General features: G+C 35.9%; 1 protein-coding gene across 2 annotated transcripts in view; it reads right to left on the minus strand.

The window, feature by feature from the left end:
- The window catches only part of ITCH (itchy E3 ubiquitin protein ligase), a 123,347-nt gene that overhangs the window by 50,297 nt on the left and 49,272 nt on the right, over window positions 1–23,778 (minus strand). For both annotated transcript variants that reach the window (XM_082358810.1, XM_082358809.1), the window contains exons 4-7: window positions 21,258–21,399; window positions 18,069–18,193; window positions 17,030–17,167; window positions 7,818–7,863 (exon numbers count right to left, since the gene is read on the minus strand). In XM_082358810.1, coding sequence (XP_082214936.1) covers window positions 7,818–7,863; window positions 17,030–17,167; window positions 18,069–18,193; window positions 21,258–21,399 — 451 coding nt within the window. The remainder of the gene's footprint in view (window positions 1–7,817; window positions 7,864–17,029; window positions 17,168–18,068; window positions 18,194–21,257; window positions 21,400–23,778) is intronic.

The following is a 23,778-nucleotide window of genomic DNA, read 5'->3' on the forward strand; positions in this document are numbered from 1 at the left end:
TAAAATAGAGGCAGTACCATTAAATCATTTTCATACTATGTTTCCCAGAAGTCAAAGTGTGGTATTTGGACCAGAAGCAAGCACAATACACAGGAGCTTGTTAGAAATGCACAATCTTGGACTCCACTCCCAACCTCCTATATCAGAAAGAGCATTTTAACAAGATCTCCAGATGATGTGTGAACAGCAGGGCATGACAAATACTGCTTTAGGGGGTTCCTCAAATGCTTATTCTGAATAAATGGAAAAGCTCAGTAAACAGGCAGTCAGCACCTGGTTAGTGCTGACCACCTGCAAGAAGACCAAGCAACCCCAGAATATGAACGAAATGCAGCAAGAGTCAGCTTTGACACTGCTCCCCTTCCCCTAGGTGATGAGTCATATACCCCCTTTTGAGTCATATACCTCTTTGAGACTGCCTATTGCCTCTCTATACTATTTTAAGAGGTGATTAATTAGTTTGAAAAAAAGATTCTTGATGCTTTTAAAAAGACAAACAACTGGTAGAATGGACCAAAAAAGGGAAATTGAGGTTTCAAGCTCCAACTCTGCTACTGACAAGTTACATGACCAAAGAAAAGTTATTTAATCTCTCTGTACCTCAAAAGTGCATTTACCTGGATTAAATGATTCCTTAAAACCTTCTCAGCTATAATGTTCAACTAAATTACACTTCCACTGCTGGTCACGTTTTAGGGATATGTGAGGGAGGGGGAACATTCAGGGCATGAGGTAAATCTGCTATGACAAACACAAGTACAGCAGAAACTGGATTCCAAAAATGTTATGTTCTGTTGTTGAAGATTAGTATTTTGGAGATTTTAACATCCATGCTGCTCACCCTTCTAGTATTTTGACCTCAATTTCTCAACATAATTATCTGACAAGCTGTGTACTATGATTCCTTAAATTTTCTTGATACTTAGAATCGCTCCTCCTCCTAGACCTTAAACGCTTAAACTCCTACAACCTTCTATTCCTTCTACTTGCCTCCTACTGTATCTTTTATTCAGTCTCATCATGACTTTAATCCCCTATCTTCACAGTCCATCAGTTCTCTTCAATTCTCACCTGGGCTCCGTCATAGGCTACTTTTCCAAGAACCTTAATTCACTATTGCCCAATACTCGCCACCCCCAAGCAATCTTTTCACTACAACTAGTCCTTCATTTACTTTTCCCACTACTGTTCTCTGGGGTCAACAAGTAATGCTGGACAATGTTCCAGTTGAGAAATTACGTGTGTATTACTAGAGTAAATAAACCAGGTAAAGTACCAAATTAAATGGGCAGATAGTTCTACAAAAGGTCCTAATAAATCTTATGCTGGGCCTGGTAAGGAAAGTCCTGAGGTTCTCATTTCCAATGACTCACAAGACAAAAATTCTTTTTTTGTGCTGCCTAAGTGAGTACTTTTTTCCTGTTTAAAAAAAACAAAAACAGGGACTTCCCTGGTGATCCAGCGGTTAAGAATCTGTCTTGCAATGCAGGGGACACTGGTTCGATCCCTGGTAGGGGAACTAAGATTCCCACATGCAGCAGGGCAACTAAGCCCACGTGCCACAACTAGAGAGAAGCCGACGCGCTGCAACGAAGAGCCCAGGCGCTGCAACAAAAGATCCTGCACGCCACAACTAAGACCTGATGCAGCCAAAAAATAAATATTAAAAAACAAAAAAACCGGGGCTTCCCTGGTGGCGCAGTGGTTGGGAGTCCACCTGCCAATGCAGGGGACACGGGTTCGAGCCCTGGTCTGGGAAGATCCCACATGCCGCGGAGCGACTGGGCCCGTGAGCCACAACTGCTGAGCCTGCGCTCCACAACAAGAGAGGCTGCGATAGTGAGCGGCCCGCGCACTGCGATGAAGAGTGGCCCCCACTTGCCACAACTAGAGAAAGCCCTTGCACAGAAGCGAAGACCCAACACAGCCAAAAATAAATAAATAAATAAATAAATACATAAATTTTTTAAAAAGTACTTAAAAATAAATAAATAAATAAAAACAAAAAACCAACCAAACAAAAACAAATCAAATCTCAAGTCTCCCAGAAGCTGAAGAATTAGAAATGACAGGTGACTATGACAACCTACACCACAGGTTCAATGAGATTAGTGTGGTGGTATTAAAATTAACAGTAATAAAAAGTTTAACAGTAATTTGCAAGGACAAAGAGCTTTTGCTAGGTCCTATACAGTTACACAGACCCAAGCAAAAGACAGAAAATGTTAATATTAGGCTTCTCTAGTCTATATCTTTTTTTTTTTTTAAGATGGCAGAATCCTTTAGTGTATTTTCTTTTTTTTTTTTTTAAAACATCTGTATTGGAATATAATTGCTTTACAATGGTGTGTTAGTTTCTGCTTTATAACAAAGTGAATCAGCTATACATATACATATATCCCCATTATCTCTTCCCTCTTGCGTCTCCCTCCCTATCCCACCCCTCTAGGTGGTCACAAACACCGAGCTGATCTCCCTGTGCTATGCGGCTGCTTCCCACTAGCTATCTATTTTACATTTGGTAGTGTATATATGTACATGCCACTCTCTCACTTTGTCCCAGCTTACCCTTCCCTCTCCCCGTGTCCTCAAGTCCATTCTATAGTGTCTATATCTTTCTATTCTGACAAACTTCACTTCCTTAAAAGCTTGATCACTTCAAAAAGACTGAGGCAACATGGACTTCAGTTCACATTATTCAACAACTTCAACTGGGCTATCCATACTGCCTGAAAATCAATCATTTTCTACATCTCTAATCTACTCCTGGCCACATTCCCATTGCTCACTGAAAACTTTTCCCATCTCCTCAAATACCTAATCCCAATTTGCAGATGACCCTGACTCTACCTCTTCCCTAAAATGATGATTATCAGCTATCCTTCTTTTTTCTCTATTTTAAAATTTCTCTATGCCACTAATCATCTTCATCTGTTTGTTTCCCACCTCTGGGGAAAAGAAAATCTATCTTCACTTCTTCAAGGCTAATTTGTCTTGTGGGTCTTTGATTTCAGGACACAAATAATATGCTCTAGGACTTTTCACCATCATTTAACACCTTTCTTCTCTCTTCCATCATCTTCCTTCTTCTAGATTGTTCCTCTCAGTCACAAGTATAATTAAACACTTCCTCAATCTTAATTACTCTTCTAGCTGTCCTCTCATTCTCCTTTCCTTCACTGTAATTCTTGGTATTTATGCAATTAATGTATTTAGTGCATTTTAATTTTTAAGACATTTTCAAAATAAAAAGGAATTTCTAATTATAAAATAAAAATTACCTTCAATCGTACATTCTAGAGATTATTACCATTAAGAGATAATCTCTTGTCCATCCTTTTGCATTGGCTATGACTGATCATACAATGTATGTGATCACACAATGTTTCATATCCTGGGTGAGTTTTTGTTTCTTTATTATTCATTATATACTGGGCATTTCACCCAAATTATCCAAAAACATTTCTAATGACTGTAGAATACTCTATCTTATGGACATACCATAATCTAATCTATTTTTAGGGAAGGGAGTGACATTTTCTATTTCCTTCAGGTAGACTGCCAGAATAGAATAGCTGGGTCAAAGTAGGCAAATATTTTAAACTGAAATATTGATTGCTAATTTAAGAAAAAAATATTTTTAAAGGTAATAACTGATCTGTTCTCCACCAGATAGATATGAAAATGCCCATTTCACCATAAAGTATTTATATACTTTTAACATTTTAATATATTATCCCATTGTGCCTTCCTCCCTCCCTCCCTCCCGCCCGCCCTTCCTTTCTGGCTGCGGGTCTTCATTGCTGTGCGCGGGCTTTCTCTAGTTGGAGCGAGAGGGGGCTACTCTTCGCTGCAGTGTGCGGGCTTCTCAATGCAGCGGCTTCTCTTGTTGCAAAGCATGGGCTCTAGGCACGTGGGCTTCAGTAATTGTGGCACGCAGGCTCAGTAGTTGTGGCTCGCGGGCTCTAGAGTGCAGGCTCAGTAGTTGTGGTGCACAGGCTTAGATGCTCCGTGGCATGTTGGATCTTCCTGGACCAGGGCTTGAACCCGTGTCCCCTGCGTTGGCATGTGGATTCTTAACCACTGCGCCACCAGGGAAGCCCCTATTTATATACTTTTAAATCTTTGCCAATTTGGTAAATAAAAACATGAATGTTCAACAGTATTTCATTTATAGGCCATCTGAGTTTCCTCTTCCATGCACTGTATATGTCTGTCTTTTGTACATTTTTCTATTATAAAGGAATAGTTTTTCCTCATTATTTGTGAGAGCTTTTTACAATCCGAAGGTACTAATTTCACATTGGTTAAATAGTGGTCATTTGCTTTTATATGTTTGAACATACAAGAGTTTTATATTTCTACATAATTAAATGTATTCAGAGATATTTTCTCCTAAAGGTTTTATAGTTTCATTTTTAAAAATCAGTTTAAAAAACCTAGAATCTACCTTCATTTGGGGATGAGCTAAAGCTCTAACCTGATTTTTCTTTTTCCATACAGCCAGTTTTCCCTGGCTTGATTAGGCTAAGATCTCATTCTCTCCTGCAGTATTTGATAATGTTTGATAATGTTAAATAATACACCATCTTTTAAAAACATTTTTCTCTTAATTTCTGTGACACTGCTTTTCTAATCTTGTACTCCCCACTACTAACCACTCCTTTGGTTTGTCCTCTTCCTCCACTTTACTAAATATAGGTCCCTATGGTTCTGTTCTTGTCTTACTTTTCATTCTCCACAAATTTTCGCCTAGGGTCGCAAATTCCATTATTTCAAATTTCAAATCATTTCTTTAAAGTAATTCCAAATCAGAAACTCGAATCTTTGTCTCATTCTCATCCCCTGGTACCAAATTATCAGCTAAATGCAGGAGATCTAGAATAACTCTCCAATGCTAAAGCTACTCTTCCTCCTATGTTCTAGTTCTATGGGTGACTCTGCTACCCTCCCAGGCAATTTGACTTTTCTTCTCTCCTGTGCCTCTTGACACTCAATGCCTAAGTCCCACTGATTTCACTGGCACGTTTTCTCTCTCTCTTCTACCACCACTGCTCCAGTTCCAACCCTCATTATCTCTCAGTGGATTACTCTAATAAGTTCCCACATAGGTCTTCCCACCTTCACCACCACCATACAATCCAAACTACACATGACTGTCAAATAATTTTTCTTATGGTGTTTTGATCATACCAATGCTCTGTTCAAATATTTTAAAAGACATTCCTCTCCAGAGAAAAAGATTCTAGAAGCCTATACTTGCAAACCAAAATCTCCATCTGGCTCCAACCTCTGCAGTACTAAAAATAACATTTATTGAGGGATAAGCACTTACACGGGGGGCAAAAAAAGCATTTCACTTTAGGCAACAGTAAAACACACTCAGGCTCTGAAGGTAAGGCAGTCCCAGGTTCAACTGTGCCATTTACACTATTAACTGGCAAGTTTCCTTCCCTTTCTGAGCCTCAGTTTTCTCATAACCTGTAAAAATGATACCTACCTCATAAAAATATTTAAGGATTAACTGAAATAACAGGAAACATGTTCATCATACTGCCTGACACATAGTAAGAGGCAATAAATACTGATTGATTCTACTTTCAAATTCACCACCTGCCATTTCCCACTTTCAATTACTCTATTTTCAGCCAAATACTGAGGCTAAAGATTTCCAATAAAACCCCTATGTTCTTCCCCACCTCCATGACTGTTTTTCTTCTTTCCACCTATAACTCCTTCATCCAATTCCCTCAAGACATGCATATCCAAATTATAACTATGCTTAATGGTCTTAGGTCAAATGCCATTTCTTCCATGAAGTTTTTACACATTTTATAGACTGTTTCACATTTTAAAAATCATGTATCATTTTCTAACAAATACAAGTAAAAGCAGTTCAAAAAAGAAACAGGATTCAAACCAGCTCTGAAGTAAAAGAGGATGAGATTAAGATCGAGTGACATTTCTGGCAAGCTGTGCGAGCCTAGATTTTCAAGAAATAGAGTTTGTTACATAACTGAAAGATTTCCCATAATAGTTTGTTGAAATCTAAGAAATACCTGTATGTCTCACGAATAGTGGTTCTCAAAGTGTAGGACCTAGTCTATCAGTATCACCCGGAAACTTGTTAGAAATGCAAATCTTGGGCCCCATCCTACATGTAACAATTTGGGAAGAGGACACAAGGCTTGGCAATCTGTGACTGGGCAATCTGTTGTTGAACAAGTCTTCCAGGTGATTCTCATGTACTCTGAAGCTTGAGAAACATGGTGACACTAAAATAGCACTGGTGGTTAACTTTAGTTCCTTTAATGAGTGGTTGTGGAGCTAAAATCTGAGATGAATTTTGAAAACCAATATGGAAACCTATATACTGTATAGAATTGCCAGTGTGAACTTATCACCACCATTATATGTGAAAAGCAATTAGCTACGAATTAGTGCTACTAAGGCTTTGTTCTTTACTTCAGTCTTATAAACCCCTGCTTATCTCACCATACATATGTACCTGATCGAAACATGGAGAACCAAGATGCTAATATAATAAGGTCACAATATCAAATCAAAGATTAACAGTCAAGAAGGTACATCCAAAAACAAAATCTTGAACGCCAGGCACCAATAATCTTGGTAATTCATAAAAGTGACAGAAGACAACACTGAGAAATATACAACATCCAGACATGCTATGGGGGAAAGGAGACCAACAGGACTATACTGACGATATATGCAGTGGTTGAATTAAAGTAAAAGAACCTAAAGCTGTTTAGTAAGCTTCTTAAATGACTGGGGGGAGGGGGAGGTTTTGCCTTGTTCACATGCCTTGTAGTTATGAAGTGGGCAAACAAAAGCAAAGGATTCACCACCATGATTGTTGTGTAGCAACATTTAAACAGCATTTGACAGTTTACAAAATGTTTTTCAAACCCATCATCTCAGAGGTATGCTCTCTGGAAAAGGCTAATGCAAAGGAATTCATGCTTAACACAAAAGACATGCTCAAAGATTAGTCTGGCAGTCTCATAAACCTAGAAGACATTGTTCCTCAGATTATTTGTGAACAATGATTCACTTGGGAAAATGTAAAGCATTGATTAAATAAATGGCATGAAGCCAGGGCTCTAGCAAGGCCTTTGCAAGAAACTTACAGCTGTCTGGTTTCATAAAGTATTATAAGAAAGATTTTGCAAAACAGAAATGAGAGTGGCAAAACAGAACCTTTCAATGCACTATAAAATTCTACCACATTCTCACTTATTAATGCAAAAGTATGGGTTTATTAGGCAAAAGAGAAGTTATTTGACCAAAGAAATCTGAAATATTAAAACATCTTTATAAGGGAAATTTCATGACTTCAAAAAAGCTATGAAACATAAACATAAAAAGAAACACAAGAGGCATAAGTTGTCTTCCAGAATACAGAGATAGTTATTAATTTTTAAAACCTTTTCTATTGCTTTTTAATCCCAGTGAGAAAAATTATAGCCCAGCTTTCCTAGAAAAGAAAATAGCCCAATGATGACCCTGGGATTCTGAACTTCCCTACCTTTGGAAAAGTGCCAACATATTCACTTTCTATAAGCTGAAAAAGTATTAGCGTTGGGGTATCTCTGGCCTACTCTAGAGAACTGCAGTCATACAAGCTTAGGGTCTTGAATTTTCCATAAATATTTCCTTTCTTACCTTGAGCCCTGAAATTTTTGATACTCATTTATTTTTATATCAATCTGAATTTAAAAGTTTTGACTAAAATGAAACTTATTCATTCTCCCTTGTTTCTTTCTGCATTCTGTGGTATGTAATAAGTGAACTCTTACCTTGTTTCATCCTTGGGTCTGGAGCCATCATCATTCTGTGAAGCACCTTTAACAACAATAAAAGTTGTACAGAAAACGAGTTTCAGAAAGTGGTTTGCACCTTTTTCTTAAACATGCTATGTAAACAAAACCTTTCACCAAATCTTTCTAGTAAAGAATATACTGCAACAGAGTTAAAGTCCAACATGTTATTTAAAAGGAAAATATGATAAGTGTTCATGTGATTGAGAAGTTTTACCAAAATTTTGTGCAAATGATTATTATGTGTAAGAGATGTTAATTAGTCAAGGTATATTACTCATATGCTGCTTCTGCCTTGTTTGAAATATGTCACGCTTGATTCTAATTCAAATGTATTTTAGTCATCTTTTGGGGAGGAGTCAACTACCTCCCCAAAAAAGTGCTGATTACCAGCAGGACGATGATAGAATAGATTTTGAAAATAGAAAAATCAGTAAAATCTTTCTTATGCAAAGGTCTTGAAAATAGCTTCAAGAATAGGAAAGGCACAAATGGATCTCAAAGTGGCCAAAATGAATGCCACAACATTCACACTTCCTTCAAATTTTATTCATGGGAAATATCCTTAGGATTCAGTAAGGGCCTGTGTATTATACAAGTGATAGAAGGAGGCTACTAGAGGTAGGCACATGGATTGCAGCAAAAACAGTATATAGAGAAGTTTAAAAAACTATGAAATGCAAAAAGAACTCAAGTTTAACAGTCTAGGTCCATTTAGCTAAAGAATAATAGTCCCTAAATACAGTCTCTAGTTTCAAACAGTGAAATCATCACTATATTACTCCAAAGCATAACTAATGAATTCATTAAAAAGATGCTGAGTCACCACTATACTACTACTATATCATACTCAGCAAGGTTGGCAAGTGTCTTATCTAGAAATGTTACATTTTTAAAAAATGGTACAGGTAGATAGATAAAATGTGGTATACCTATGTAATGGAAAACTATTCAGTAATAAAAAGGAACAAACTACTGAAACATGCTACGTCACTGATAAACCTGAAAAGACATTATGCTAAGTGAAAGAAGCCTGACACAAAGACTACATATTGTTATGATTCCATTTACATAAAAAGTCCAGAAAAGATGAATTTTTAGAGACAGAAAATAGATTAGTGGTTGCTCTAGGCTAGAGGTCAAAATGGGATTTCCTGTGAATAAGCAGGAGGGATCTTACTGGCGAATGAAAATGTTCTAAATCTGATTTACAGTAAATGATTGAATCACTCCATTAAATTACTAAAAATCATTAAATTAACACACTTGAAACAGGTAAATTTTATGAAATATAAAATACATGCCAATAGAGCTGTTAAAAATGGTTTTAAAAAACACGGTACAATGAAATACATTTTGCCTGAAAACGGTATGCTTCAATTTTATAAGAATTATTTTTATATGGAATATATTCCCCTAAAATAGCTGATAAATGACATAAATGAAATCAGAAAACCAAAACAAAATGTCATAAGTTATTAAAATCAGTCAGTGTTCCACTTTTTTCAAAAAATAAGAAGACAATTTGAAATAATCCATTTAACTCTACCAATAATTGCTACTTCTAAACTTTATCATTTACTACAGTGAAGCATAGTACATATTTAATGACATGGACTGAGGCCAGACTGCCTGGGTCTGTATCCTAGGTTCAACACGTACTAACTTTGTGACTTTACAGAAATACGATTGATTTTCCTGTGCCTTTTACCTCGTGTATAAAATGGGAACAATAATGATGCCTACTTCATAGAACAGTAGTGAGAATTAAACATTTAGAACAGTGCCCAGCACATATAAGCACGCCATAAATATTAACTATTATTGTTTCCTGACATTTACATTTCAAAGTCCGAACAAGGGTTATTTATTTATTTTTTTTTTAAATGCAAACCCTTTAGCATAGCCTGCAAGGCCCTTGATAATCTGGTCTTTTTTTTTTTTTTTAATTTTATTTATTTATTTATTTATGGCTGTGTTGGGTCTTCGTTTCTGTGCGAGGGCTTTCTCCAGTTGTGGCAAGTGGGGGCCACTCTTCATCGCGGTGCGCGGGCCTCTCACTATCGCGGCCTCTCGTTGCGGAGCACAGGCTCCAGACGCGCAGGCTCAGTAATTGCGGCTCACGGGCCTAGTTGCTCCGCGGCACGTGGGATCTTCCCAGACCAGGGCTCGAACCCGTGTCCCCTGCATTGGCAGGCAGATTCTCAACCACTGCGCCACCAGGGAAGCCCTGGAACAAGGGTTATTTTTGTTCAATCTTTTATTTCACTTCAATGCAGAGTAAAGCCATAACTATGAAATTCATGACATAAATTATTTAGATCTAATTTTGCACTTTCAACGGGAGAATAGTTAAAAAAATATAAATCTTTCTAACACTTATACAATCAATGTCCAAGAAGAGGAAAAAGGCTGTACTTAAATTGGCATTTTATAAACATACTGCTGTTTAAAAGTATTCCCAATCCAAATTTCCTCCAAAAAAAACCAAAAAAACCTGATCAGATTTCTAAATACACATTTTACCCAGAGGACACTTTGTTAGAAGATCAACAAAGATCTCTTCTATTCTACTGAAAAGGATCCTCCTGCCACAGAAGAACCAGCTTTTAGATGAAGCAATTTAACACACTATTTCTACTACTTGGGTGCCTAACAATCTCAAAAGCAAAATGAACAAACAAGTGAACTGATACTAGAGCAAGAACAGGGTGCAGTAAGCAAATGTGAAAGACAGGGTTACCCTGAGGGCTGTGAGGTGGATGAGAAACAAGGTGAGGGGGCTGAACCAGAGACATCCACATTAGGCTGGGGATCCCAGAAAGGAGCTAAAGTATTCCCAGGTAGGTGACACATCTGGCACTAACAGAAGCAAAAGAAATTTTCTTTGGCCAAAGAATCCCCAACTTATTAGGCCCTTGAGATTCCCCCAGACTAAGATCAAATATAAACTGGCAATCAAAGAGCCATAACATATAAGAAAACAAGCTTCAATGAAGGAGAGTCAAAACATTTATATCCCCAAATATTTCTGATACTGGAATTTTCAAATGGAGAATATAAAAAACCGACTTATCAAAAGAAAACTAACAAGCAAGAAATAAGAAACTATCAAAAACAAGCATCAGCAATTCCACTCCTAGGTATATATCCAAGAGGAATGAAGACATGCACAAAGAAACTTGGACACAAATGTTTATAGCAGCATTATTTATAATTCATTAATAGCCAAAAGGTGGAAATAAGGCAAATGTCCATCAGTGGACAAATGGGTAAAAAAAATTGTGGCATATATACACACAATGAAATATTATCCAGGGAATTCCCTGGCGGACCAATGGTTGGGACTCTGCGCTCTCATTGCTGTGGCCCAGGTTCAATCCCTGGTTGGGGAACTGAGATCCCACAAGAGGCGCAGCGTGGCCAAAACAAACAAACAAAACCAATATGCTAAGCAAAAGAATCCAGACACAAAAGGTCACATACTATATGATTCCTTTTTTATGATACACTCAGAAGAGGCAAATCCATAGAGACATATCAGTGGTTACCAAGAGATGGAGGGGAGGGGGAATAGGGAGTGATTACTTAACGGATAATGGTTTGGTTTTTGGGGGTGATGAAAAAGTTTTGAAATGAGAGGTAGTGGATACACATCACTGTGAATACACTAAATGCCAATGAACTGTACACTTTATAAGGTTAAGTATCTATTATGTAAATTTCATCAAAATTAAAAGAATAACAAAAAAGAGGCATATTTGAAGAAACAATAAATGTTGTAAAGCTGAAAATGCACTTGTGTCATATCCCAGCAATCCCACTCCCAAGTATACAGCCTACAAAGACCCTTCAACCTATGTACCAGGAGACATATATAAATACAAAAATGTTCAATGTATCACTTATGTTCATTATGGCAAAAAATTGGAAAGAGCCCAAATGTGCTTTGACATAAAAATGGATAAACTGTGGTATATTCACCCCATGCACATATGCTCACCATATTTTTGATAAAATATATAAAATGAATATACAATGGATAAAAGAATACACAATGGAGAAAAGACATCCTCTTCAATAACTGGTGCTGGGAAAACTGGACAGCTACATGTAAAAGAATGAAATTAGAACACTTCCTAACACCACACACAAAAATAAACTCAAAATGGATTAAAGACCTAAATATAAGGCCAGACAGTATAAAACTCTTAGAGGAAAACATAGGCATAAAACTCTATGACATAAATCACAGCAAGATCCTTTCTGACCCAACTCCTAGAGAAATGGAAATAAAAACACAAATAAACAAATGGGACCTAATGAAACTTAAAAGCTTTTGCACAGCAAAGGAAACCATAAACAAGACCAAAAGACAACCCTCAGAATGGGAGAAAATATTTGCAAATGAAGCAACTGACAAACGATTAATCTCCAAGATTTACAAGCAGCTCGTGCAGCTCAATAACAAAAAAACAAACAACCAAATCCAAAAATGGGCAGAAGACCTAAATAGACATTTCTCCAAAGAAGATATACAGATTGCCAACAGACACATGAAAGAATGCCCAACATCATTAATCATTAGAGAAATGCAAATCAAAACTACAATGAGGCATCATCTCACACTGGTCAGAATGCCCATCATCAAAAAATCTAGAAACAATAAATGCTGGAGAGGGTGTGGAGAAAAGGGAACACTCCTGCACTGCTGGTGGGAATGTAAATTGATACAGCCACTATGGAGAACAGTATGGAGGTTCCTTAAAAAACTAAAAATAGAACTACCATACGACCCAGCAATCCCACTACTGGGCATATATCCTGAGAAAACCAGAATTCAAAAAGAGTCATGTACCAAAATGTTCATAGCAGCTCTATTTACAATAGCCAGGACATGGAAGCAACCTAAGTGTCCATCATCGGATGAATGGATAAAGAAGATGTGGCACATATATACAATGGAATATTACTCAGCCATAAAAAGAAACGAAATGGAGGTATTTGTAGTGAGGTGGATGGAGTTAGAGTCTGTCACACAGAGTGAAATAAGTCAGAAAGAGAAAAACAAATACAGTATGCTAACACATATATATGGAATCTAAGGAAAAAAAAAAAAAGGTCATGAAGAACCTAGTGGCAAGACAGGAATAAAGACACAGACCTACTAGAGAATGGACTTGAGGATATAGGGAGGGGGAGGGGTAAGATGTGACAGGGTGAGAGAGTGGCATGGACATATATACACTACCAAATGTAAAATAGACAGCTAGTGGGAAGCAGCCGCATAGCACAGGGAGATCAGCTCGGTGCTTTGTGACCACCTAGAGGGGTGGGATAGGGAGGGTGGGAGGGAGGGAGACGCAAGAGGGAAGAGATATGGGAACATATGTATATGTATAACTGATTCACTTTCTTATAAAGCAGAAACTAACACACCATTGTAAAGCAATTATACTCCAATAAAGATGTTAAAAAAAAATGGATAAACTGTGGTATATTCACCCAATGGATTATTATACAGCCATGAAAATAAGTGAGTTACAGACAAAATGGATAAATCTTAAAAGGCAACACTGATATTTTCATAGAGCGCAAAAGGACACATGCACGTGTGAAAAAAAAATTTTAAAGCAAGGAAATGATAAATTCAAAGTTCAGAATAATGATTATCTCTAGGGAGAAGACAAGGATTGATATAGGGAGGAGAACACGGGTGGATGCAATGATATTGTTCATATTCTAATTCTTAAGATCAAACCCGGGGCCCTGGCAGTGACAGCACCAAGTCCTAGCCACTGGACCACCAGGGAATTCCCAATACTTCCATTTTTAAAGTAGCACTGATAAATATTAAAAAAACATAAGTGTGTAAAGGAAGTTTTGCTGGCTTTTTTGTGATGTTAGTTAATATTCTGAGCAAACATTTAAAATAACCAAATATAAGTAAAATTTTAAAAAATACCATTACAGCAAAGTTTCTCTCTATAAAATAATTAGTTGGTACCCAGACCCAGCAGAGGTATAGTAATTTCAAATAATATTTGGTATAGCAAAAAACTTCATCTAGTTTCTTAGAATTTATTTTACTGAAAAGAAACATTATAGATATAATCACACATGAAAATGACTATTTACCCTAAAATCAAAAGAAACCACAATAACTAGAGTTTAATGAGAAAGACTGGGAAAGAATGAGATAAAATCAAAACAAAATGGAACATACACAATAAGAACTGGAGGTCACATGTGCCAAAAACTATCCCCAGATTAATTTTAAATACATTTCCAGAGCATCCATGGTAAAGAATAAAGATCTTTACAAGCATATGTTCCTATTTTATTATCATAAATTTATAAGTAAAATAGACTTTTATTTCTCTTTAGGAAAACTAATGCCTTTGATGATGATACTTTTCAGTGTTTCTTGTTGAATGCCATATTTGGGAAGACAGGTGTTAAACTAACCATCAACCACCACCACCCACCCAAGAAGTCAGAATACATGAATGGGAAGTTCTTGCAGAAATGAACAACTACCTACTCTCAATTTGTTAGGTTAATTTAGATCTGAGAGCTACAATAAGTCTACCTAACTAGCAAATTAAATAAAGGTTTCTCCTTCCCAAAGACTCATAAAAGCAGATTAACTCTGTACTTAAGAAAAGGAAAACATCAAAACAAATTATGTAATTACTTCCTAAACAGAAAAATAAGAAAGAGTATCAAAGAAAATGTTACAAATGACACTCAGTTGGGATATTAAACTTGTTCCCTGAGTGAAGACAGTGGTAGAGGAGGTCGAATGGGAACATAAAGCTCTCTGGTTTTTAAATAAAGCTTGAAGTGGGAAGAACAAACAAACATAGTGAGTAAACTCTGTTTCACCTGAAAAAGAGTTTACTTATATAACTGCCATTTTTAGAAAATTTATCCACCAAAAAGAATGAAAATTTTATCTACCAAAAAAATGAAAATTTTAACTATCAGAAGAGATAATGCTGTCTTACTAGAAAAATATTCACAGTATATCTAAATATATAACAAGCTATTATTTGGTGACTTTTAATACCAAAATTCAGACAGATTTCTTTTTATAAGCATTATTTTTAAATTAACCAAAAATGTTAAACTCTAAAATCCTATGAGTTCTTCCACAAAAACTTTTTTGTTTTTTAATTAATTTTTTATTGGAGTATAGTTGATTTAAAATGTTGTATTAGTTTCTGCTGTACAGCAAAGCCACAAAAACTTGACTGAACACACAGAGGGGGAAAAAACACTAAAACTCTGTAACATTAGAAAAATATTAGAATACAAAAGCAACCAACCAAACAATGCTCAGATGATAGAAATTCAATTTTAGCGCTACTCTAATTTTCATTTCTGGCTTATAGTTAAAGTTACAGAAATGGAATCAATCAAAAAACAATACAAGTGAAGCTCCCACCACAGATGCTTGTGGACTTAATTGGGTTTCCTTTGCTTACTTATAACAACTCATGATTTGATTTAAAGTTCCTAAATTTTAAAGTGTGAAACGGAAAGTGTATTGGAAAGAAAAGGAAACCAACAAATATTTGTGTTTCAATCTTGACTCTGCATCACACTTGTTGGTGTGATACGGGACATACTATTTAAACTCTCAGAGCCTCACTTTCTTTTATATGCAAATATCTTACAAAATTGTGATGGTTAAATGAATATATATGTAAACACACCAACACAGTGCCTGGCACATGGTAAACATGAAACAAATGGCAGCTACTGTATGTGGCAACTCTAGCCCTAAAATCCACTGTGACTTCCCAGTTAAAACCTCTCTTTAAAAACAAAACAAAACAAAAAAAAAACCTCTCTTTACTTCAAAGAATGAGATTAAATTCTGTCAATTATTTTCCTACTTGAGTCAAAAACTGGTTACACAGCAATGTCCACTTCTGTAGGAAACAAACAGTAAAGTCATAAGTATAATATGCAGTTTAGATTCTACTCTGAAATATGAAGGCTGACATGCTTTACTTTTGTTAATTATTAAATATTCTATATTAGTAGCAGTTTCAATTTGTAGGAAAAAAAACTTAGGAAGCTATAAATACTGAGGTTTTAGAGCAGTTTAACAATGTAACTTAACTTTTATTACCTTCCGGAATTCCAACTTATAGAAAAATGTAACTATTACAGAGTTCCTGTGAATAACAGTCAATTAAGATGAACATGTCAACTCTGAAGCAGTATAACCAATTCAGAAATTTCTTTCCACCCTCATTAACCCCAAAGAACCAAACTGGAAGACACACCAGGACTATCTTAAAGGTTCTGCTATTAAAAAGGGTCAAGAGTTAAAAAGGAAGTAGGAAGTCTTCCAAAGTAGGAACAGAAGTACAGCAGCACCTGACAACTGCAAAATGTTTCGTAAGGCAGTTTTAAGTAAACAAAAAGATCTTTGTCAGACTAATCAAGGAGACCATTAATATGCACTTTGTCTTGGGGCCTCTACAGTCTGTGTTTCAAGTGAAAATACACTTATTAGTACATTAGTAAGGGTTGAAAATATCTAAAGGGAATCCACTGAGAAGTGGTTTTATTAAGCATGCTAGCTGTGCAGACACTAACTCAGGTGCTATCCAACTTCTTTTAATTACAGCTCATATTTATTTCCTTAACAAACACTAGTAAATCATAAAGAATTGGTTCTGTCATTATTATAACTCAAAGACATCTCAATAAATGTAGCCTACAAAAATGCAAGAGGAATGGCAAATGGATTCCAGTTTGTTACTGGCTTGTCTGGTACAGTACTAAGAAGGATTTTGAGTCAAATTTAAACTCAATCAGACACTGCTACAGAGAGTAAACTATGTCTGCCATTAGCACTGGAGAAGGTGTAGCATCAAATGTGCCATACTAACTGCCACTGTTGGCCTACAGAACGGATACTTTATAAATCATTTCATCATGCATATGGCCAACTGTGATGTGGCTTTTACTTGGCTAGCTTTTCAACTTACAGAAAAATGTTTTCCTCATAGAAACAATGCACTAAAAGTTTAAAATGAAAAATGTCTCTTTTTAAAAAGGAAATAAAATAATTTCTTTAATGTGGAAAAGAACAGCAATAATTACAACATACTACAGTGGCTAATGTAAGAAGAATCATTAAAGACCCTATATAAGAAGTGATTACTTACTTTCTGAACATGTAGTTTCACCATTAGCAACAACTTCAGACTCTAGCTGCAGCCCATCAAGACAAACTGACAAATCTCCTATTGTCTCTGTTGGTTCTTTGTCACCTACAAGCTGTAAAGTCACAACTACTTCCTCAACTGGAAGAGAATAAAATTATAGAAAATGGTCACTTTTTTTTCCTTTAAGTCTTAACTGTTAAAAACAAAACTGTCAGAAAAACTTTACATTTATGTGTACACAATTTGTTTTAATACACTTCACCCAAGGTTTCAGGCCTTTTGACGCCAAAAACATTTTAAAAATAGAACAAAATTTCCTAATGGTTAATATCCACAACGTAAGATACTAAATAGCTTAATCATCTCACTTACTATATTCATTCTCTTTTACAAAATGAGCCAGCAGGACAACTAAGACTACTCAGCAATATATGCCTGAATTATATTGACTGAAAACATAATTTAAGAATGAATTTTCATCTCGTAAATCCTAAATGAGAAATAAAATTCTTAGAAGTATGTTTTAGATACTCAAGGATTAAATATCTGTTTTAAAATCATGATATATTAATTAAAATAAGCATGTTTCAAATTTTTATGTATCTACAGTATATATAGACATCTAAAGATAGAGATATACACGTATAAATAAAACCACAACCATCTAAAATGAGGAAGTTTTTAAAATAAGCATTTGAAAAGGAAATGTCAAAATATTAACCACATTTGTCTCTCTGCAGTGAGATTACGTTTTTCCTTCAGCTCTGCTCTATATTTTTGTTTTCCATAATTGAGTATATAGCCTTCAATAAATATCTATTTACTAAATAAATATTTATTTAAAATATCAGATCCAAAATGAATGGCCAAACCATGGTTACTCAGAATGCATTAAACAGTTCAAGATCCATCTCCCTATTAATATTATAACCAAGTAAACCTAAAAACGAATAGTGAACATAGTTTCTCCACATTTGGCATATTAATTTCTTGCAGAAAAACAAAAGCTGAGCATATTCTATTGTTTTTACATACATACGTTTCATATTGTTTGACTTTAATGTTTCATAGATATCTAATGCAGCAGTTCCCAACAAAACATCAGATTTCAGTGTCTGGTGACTCCACACACGAAAATGTAATTTACTCACAGGGGTGACGATACTACAGGTGAAAAAAAAGGTGAAAAAAAAATTTCCTTTAAATATCACAACAAGATCATAAGTAAATTATAATTAAAATCTTCTCACTGCACACCTTACAGTTTACTGTACAACCAAGACTGCCTATGGTCATCTTCACTTGTCACTGAACTATAGGGGCAATTTCATGCATGTATATCATCAACAAAAGTAAAAGTGCTCACCATGCTACAAACTGTTGAAAAATCAGTTTTACTTTCCTAGTACAAAAAAGTGAATTTATAAATTAAATCCTTATTTTATGTCAGGTAGTATGCTGAGATTAGGATTATTTCATTTAATCTTCACAGCAACCCTGAGATGAGAATTACCACTCCTATCTTCAGATATAGAAGCTGATATTCAGAGAGGTTAAGCAAATTGCCCAACATCACACAGTCAGTCGGTGGCAGACTGTAATCTGAACAAAAATCTGTCATTAAAATTTATATTAAGAAGTTTCTCGGTCAGCTACTTAATGATTTGAGGATTATATTACCCCAAGTTTCACACTGTTAGAGGCAAAGTGTCTGGGACAACTGTCAAATAAAGACTCTTCCATACCTTGCTAAATGCCAATACAGAATAGAAATTTGAATTTGCAATAAGCTGTATAAAAACTATTTCAATTAGAAAAACAGGAACACTATATAACCTACCATAGTCCTATGGTTCAAGGTTATAAAACAAATTCTAGAATTTGTCTAGAATCAGGGATCGAACCCATGCCCCCTGCAGTGGAAGTGCAGAATCCTAACCACTGGACCGCCAGGGAATTCCCAGTGACAGGTATTTTAAACAAACTAAGAAACTGTCACCTTATCACTGCCTTTTCTTTTTTGTACAATGTATTCATTCTCTTTCAAAACTTTCAGATGTTACTTTCAGGAGAATGTATATTAAGAACACATTTCTCGGGGCTTCCCTGGTGGCACAGTGGTTAAGAATCTGCCTGCCAATGCAGGCAACACGGGTTCAATCCCTGGTCCAGGAAGATCGCACATGCTGCGGAGCAACTAAGCCCGTGAGCCACACTACTGAGCTTGCACTCCAGAGCCCAGGAGCCACAACTACTGAAGCCCGTGTGCCACAACTACTGAAGCCCGCACGCCTAGAGCCCGTGCTCTGCAACAAGAGAAGCCACCGCAATGAGAAGCCTGCGCACGGCAAAGAAGAGTAGCCCCCACTCACTGCAACTAGAGAAAAGCCCTCGCACAGCAACAAAGACCCAACGCATCCAAAAATATAAATAAATAATTTTTTTTTAAAAGGAGCACATTTCTCTGTTAGTCATTTGGGAAATTATAATGGGGATGGGATAAAAGAGTTAATAAATTTAATTTTACTTTGAGAGACAATAAAGTATACCATCAAAGATGGTCTACTCTAAATTATTTCAATTCAAATCTTGAGAGAAGACTGGAAAGCCTGCTACCCAACAATGGAAGCTGTGTTAAAATTGCAGGCCAACCTGCTGCAACTTAAAAATTCAGATCTTGAGCTATGATCCCCCAAACATCTGGGCTTAAGAACAGCACTACCATATAGGGCTACATGGAGAGTTTCTTTTTTCTTAACTTTTAAACCAGTAAGGAGTTCATGTCGTTATCAGCTCAAGAGCCCTAAAGTACATTTATTGTGAGCACAGATAGCTGGTAGAAAGTAGATGAGTATTCAGTCTATTATTCTGAACATCTCCAGTCGTTATTGGAGGCTGTGGCCTTTTGAAGATTTGTTTTTTTAAAAAATGTTCCTCACATATTGTTTAATTTAGATCAAATCTCTAATGGGGCACTAATTAAAAATGAAGTCTAAGAAACGATGTTGAAATAAATACAGATGAGGAACATTAGAATGATACTTCTGCAAATAGGTTTCAAGATGACCTTCAGTAAATTCTTAAGTCTCATTCATTTGCTCAAAATCATTATAAAGTACATCAAGATGCCCTAGAACTTCAGAAATCCATGTTAAAGAATAATATAGGTATAGCTAATTTGTTTTGTCATTTATTAGGAATACTGTCCACATAAGCACGTATCATGTGAAGAAAAGAGCTTATCATTTCAAATGTCTCATCTCACCATTTAGAAATAAAACTTTTTTTAGTCACAGGTTTGTTTCTCTAAGAGAAAAAAAATGCAAGAATTCCAAATGTTAGGTAATGAAAGCAATTTGTCTATATTTGATGAGATAACAACTGGTTATATTTTGAACTACACTTTAATATACAAACCAAATACACTATATTATTTAAAAATCCATTTGTTGATAAATCATACATTTGCTTCCATTTTAGTAGAAAAATTAAAATTAACCTATAATTCTCTTCAACCTGTAATTTCCTTCCTACCAACATCTGGGGCTTTGTCAGTAAGGGTTGAAATTGAGCTACATCCTACTTCTATGAATTCGAATGACAGATCAAAAACACAAACATACAGACATATGCACAGGGATGTATATTGCAACACTGTCTAATAGCACAACATTAGAAACCAACCGATCAATAGGGAACTAGTAAAATTAATCGTAGCCATCCATATTAAAGAATATTATGTAGCTATATAAGGGATATTAGACCCATATGTACTCAGCAAAAAATGATGTTATGTATGTTAAGTATAAAATGTATAGCATAATTTTTTTAAAGGAAAAAAACCCCTGTGTAGGTTCTGTGTGGGCACTGTAATTTTAAAAAACACAAACTATTTTTAAAAATTAAATTAAAAAAATAAAGTGAGCTACTCATAGCCCTCTATTTCAAACCTAAATTAAGGAAAGAGCTGCTAATCTTTCTAGGCCCGTGACCCTGGGATCTCCCAGCTACTGTTCAGTGGCAACAATGCAATGAAAAGGAGAGGCTGGGAAAACAAATAATTAAAGAGAAAGGAGACTAGGAGGAGAGTCCTAAGAACAGGGGAAAAAGAGGGGGAAAAAAAAAAAAAGAGAGGAGGAACAAAGAAAAAAGTGAGAAACTTTTTTAAAGCTGCATTTCTGCTCACCTACTAAACAAAATATACCATAGAAAATACTTTCAAACCTACACTGTAAGAGGTTGCTTCCATTTGGGACTGTTCGTATTGTTGCATTTTTCTGTCTTCTTTGACTGTCCATCTACTGTGACTTCCACATAAGGACTTGGCCCAAACCAATTCTTTTTATTTTCTTTAAGTTTCGCTGAAATGACTAAGTAAAATAAAAGAGAAAATATTTCAATATTCAAGATGTTAGTTCATCCTTCAAATCGATTTGATTTCACAAAGGTTAAACACAGCATTATTATTTTTACTCAGAGAAGCAGTTTGCTCTAAAATATTCACAAATTTTATTCACATAACCTTTGTATTTCTTCCCATCATATTAAAAAATATAGGACTTCCCCACACCATCCACCCAAATTCCCATCAGTAGACCCCCCCACCAACTGTTGGTATCAACAGTCCCAGAAATCTTGAGGTCAATTAAAAAGTACACTGACAAACTTGGTAAACAAATATTTGAATGCCTACCATGTTATCAGATATTGCTCTAAACTGTGGACAGAGCAGTTTACAATTAGAGATAAGTCCTTGTGATGAAAAACAGCCTAATGTGGCAGAGTATGACTTGGCAGTAAAGCAGTCTTCTAAGGAAGTACTTTTAAGCAACCATCTAAATGACAAGGAGCTATCCATGTGAAGACTGAAGGTAGGAAGAAGAGAAAATTCCAGACAGAGGTACGAAAGCTTGGCATACCTGAGGAAAAGTATAGCAAACACGGAAAAATGGTAAATGAGATAAGATCACATTTAGCTTTGTAAGCCAAGATAAGGAACTTGGATTTTATTCTAAGCATGCTAGAAAGCCAATGAAAGAAGAGAGTTACAAACTAAGATTATTTTTAGCATCTCATGTATCTCTCATCATCTTAGCAAGAGCTTCTTACATCCTTAGCCTTCACCCTTGAGTTAGTCACTTTTGCCATAAAATAGCCTTGTCTAAGCATTGTGTGGAAGGTACGAAGAGTAGATTCAAATCTAGAAGAGCACCCCCTGGTTCCCACAGGAGACAACTCACTGGTCCCCTATAAATGAGATGATCACAGCCAAGGAAATATCTACCACCTGGATATATACTCCAACAGCAAAGTTCAGAGAATGCCAGTGCCCTTCAAGACTAATGGGCCCTTGTGAATTGCTAGAAAAGTTTATATAGCAGCTACCCAAGAAGCTCAATATACAGACCAACACATAGACAGTCTGGGTACCCTCGCAGGCACAGTCCCAGGCGGCGGCCCTGAATCTCCCAACTTCACGTTTATCAAATACTTTTGTCCTTTTATGCTTAAGAGGCTGCTAGAGCCATCTAATTAAGAGACGACAGTAGTATGGACTAGGGTGGTCAACATGGATATGGGGAGGAATAAGCATTTTCTAAGGAGAACCAACAGGATTAGATTTCATGAGTGAGTTAGGGGAAAGAAGCAAGGTTAACTCCCAGGTTTCTGGCATGAATAACTGGATAGAAGGTGGTATCATTTAATAAGATGGAAAAGATCTGGGAAAGAACAAGTTTGAGGAGGGTAGAATGGGCAAGAAATCAAGCATATTATAATGAATATATAAAATTTGAGATGCTCATGAGACATCTAGGTAGAAACACTAAGGTAAAATGTCTTTTAGAACAGAAAATACTCAAGTGGGGATCAGACCTATCTCTGATTAATACGTACTATAAAGCCCTACCACATAATACAAAGCCTAATTTAATCACAGGATTGCCAAAGAAAAATATAAAATCCCTATTTTTAATACATTTCTGGTCTGAGAAAAGGTAAAACAGCCCACACACTCATGCATAAGCTCATTTTATTTCAGGGGCTCTTGTGATCCTCTAAAACTGATTAAACCTAGAACAAAGAGTAATGCAGGCCTGACAGGGAGGAAATGATCTGCCCTTAGTGGCTTTTTAGGATTCAAACTTTTGAAAGCTATTTTGCCACGTAATCCCACCCAACCCCACTAGAGCCATCTTAGGAAACTTTAAATGGGAAAATAAAGAGAGTCAGGGAAACCAACACCAACTGTTAGTGTTTACTATGTCTGGCACTTAAAGACTGTCATTTCGATACTCACAACTATTCTGTGAGATAGGTATTATCATCTTAATTTTTATACATTAAAAAAAAAAAACAAGCTCAACAAAATTTAAAAGTTTACCCAAGGGTCACGGCAAAGCCTGGACAAGAGAAATTATTTAAGTGTTCAAATCTCAAAGCTTATATTGTATAAAACTTTCATTACAGTCCTAATATTATAAAATAGATCAATGTACTACTTCCTAAAATTTAAATTCCCATAGTAAATTAAAAGAATTAACAAACTGTAAATTATAAACTGGAAGAAAAGGAATCAGAAAAATGTCAATATCATCTGTCACCTGGGCTACTCCAAGAGGCCTCTAACAACTGTCTGCTTTTACTCTCACTTCTCTAATGCAATCTCTCACAGCTACCAGAATTATCTTCCTAGAACAGATGTGATGTCAATACTTTTCAATGATTTGCTAATGCCTGCAAAAAGAAGT

The sequence above is a fragment of the Balaenoptera borealis genome (assembly GCF_965194805.1).
Source record: "Balaenoptera borealis genome assembly, chromosome: 16".
NCBI lineage: Eukaryota > Metazoa > Chordata > Mammalia > Artiodactyla > Balaenopteridae > Balaenoptera > Balaenoptera borealis.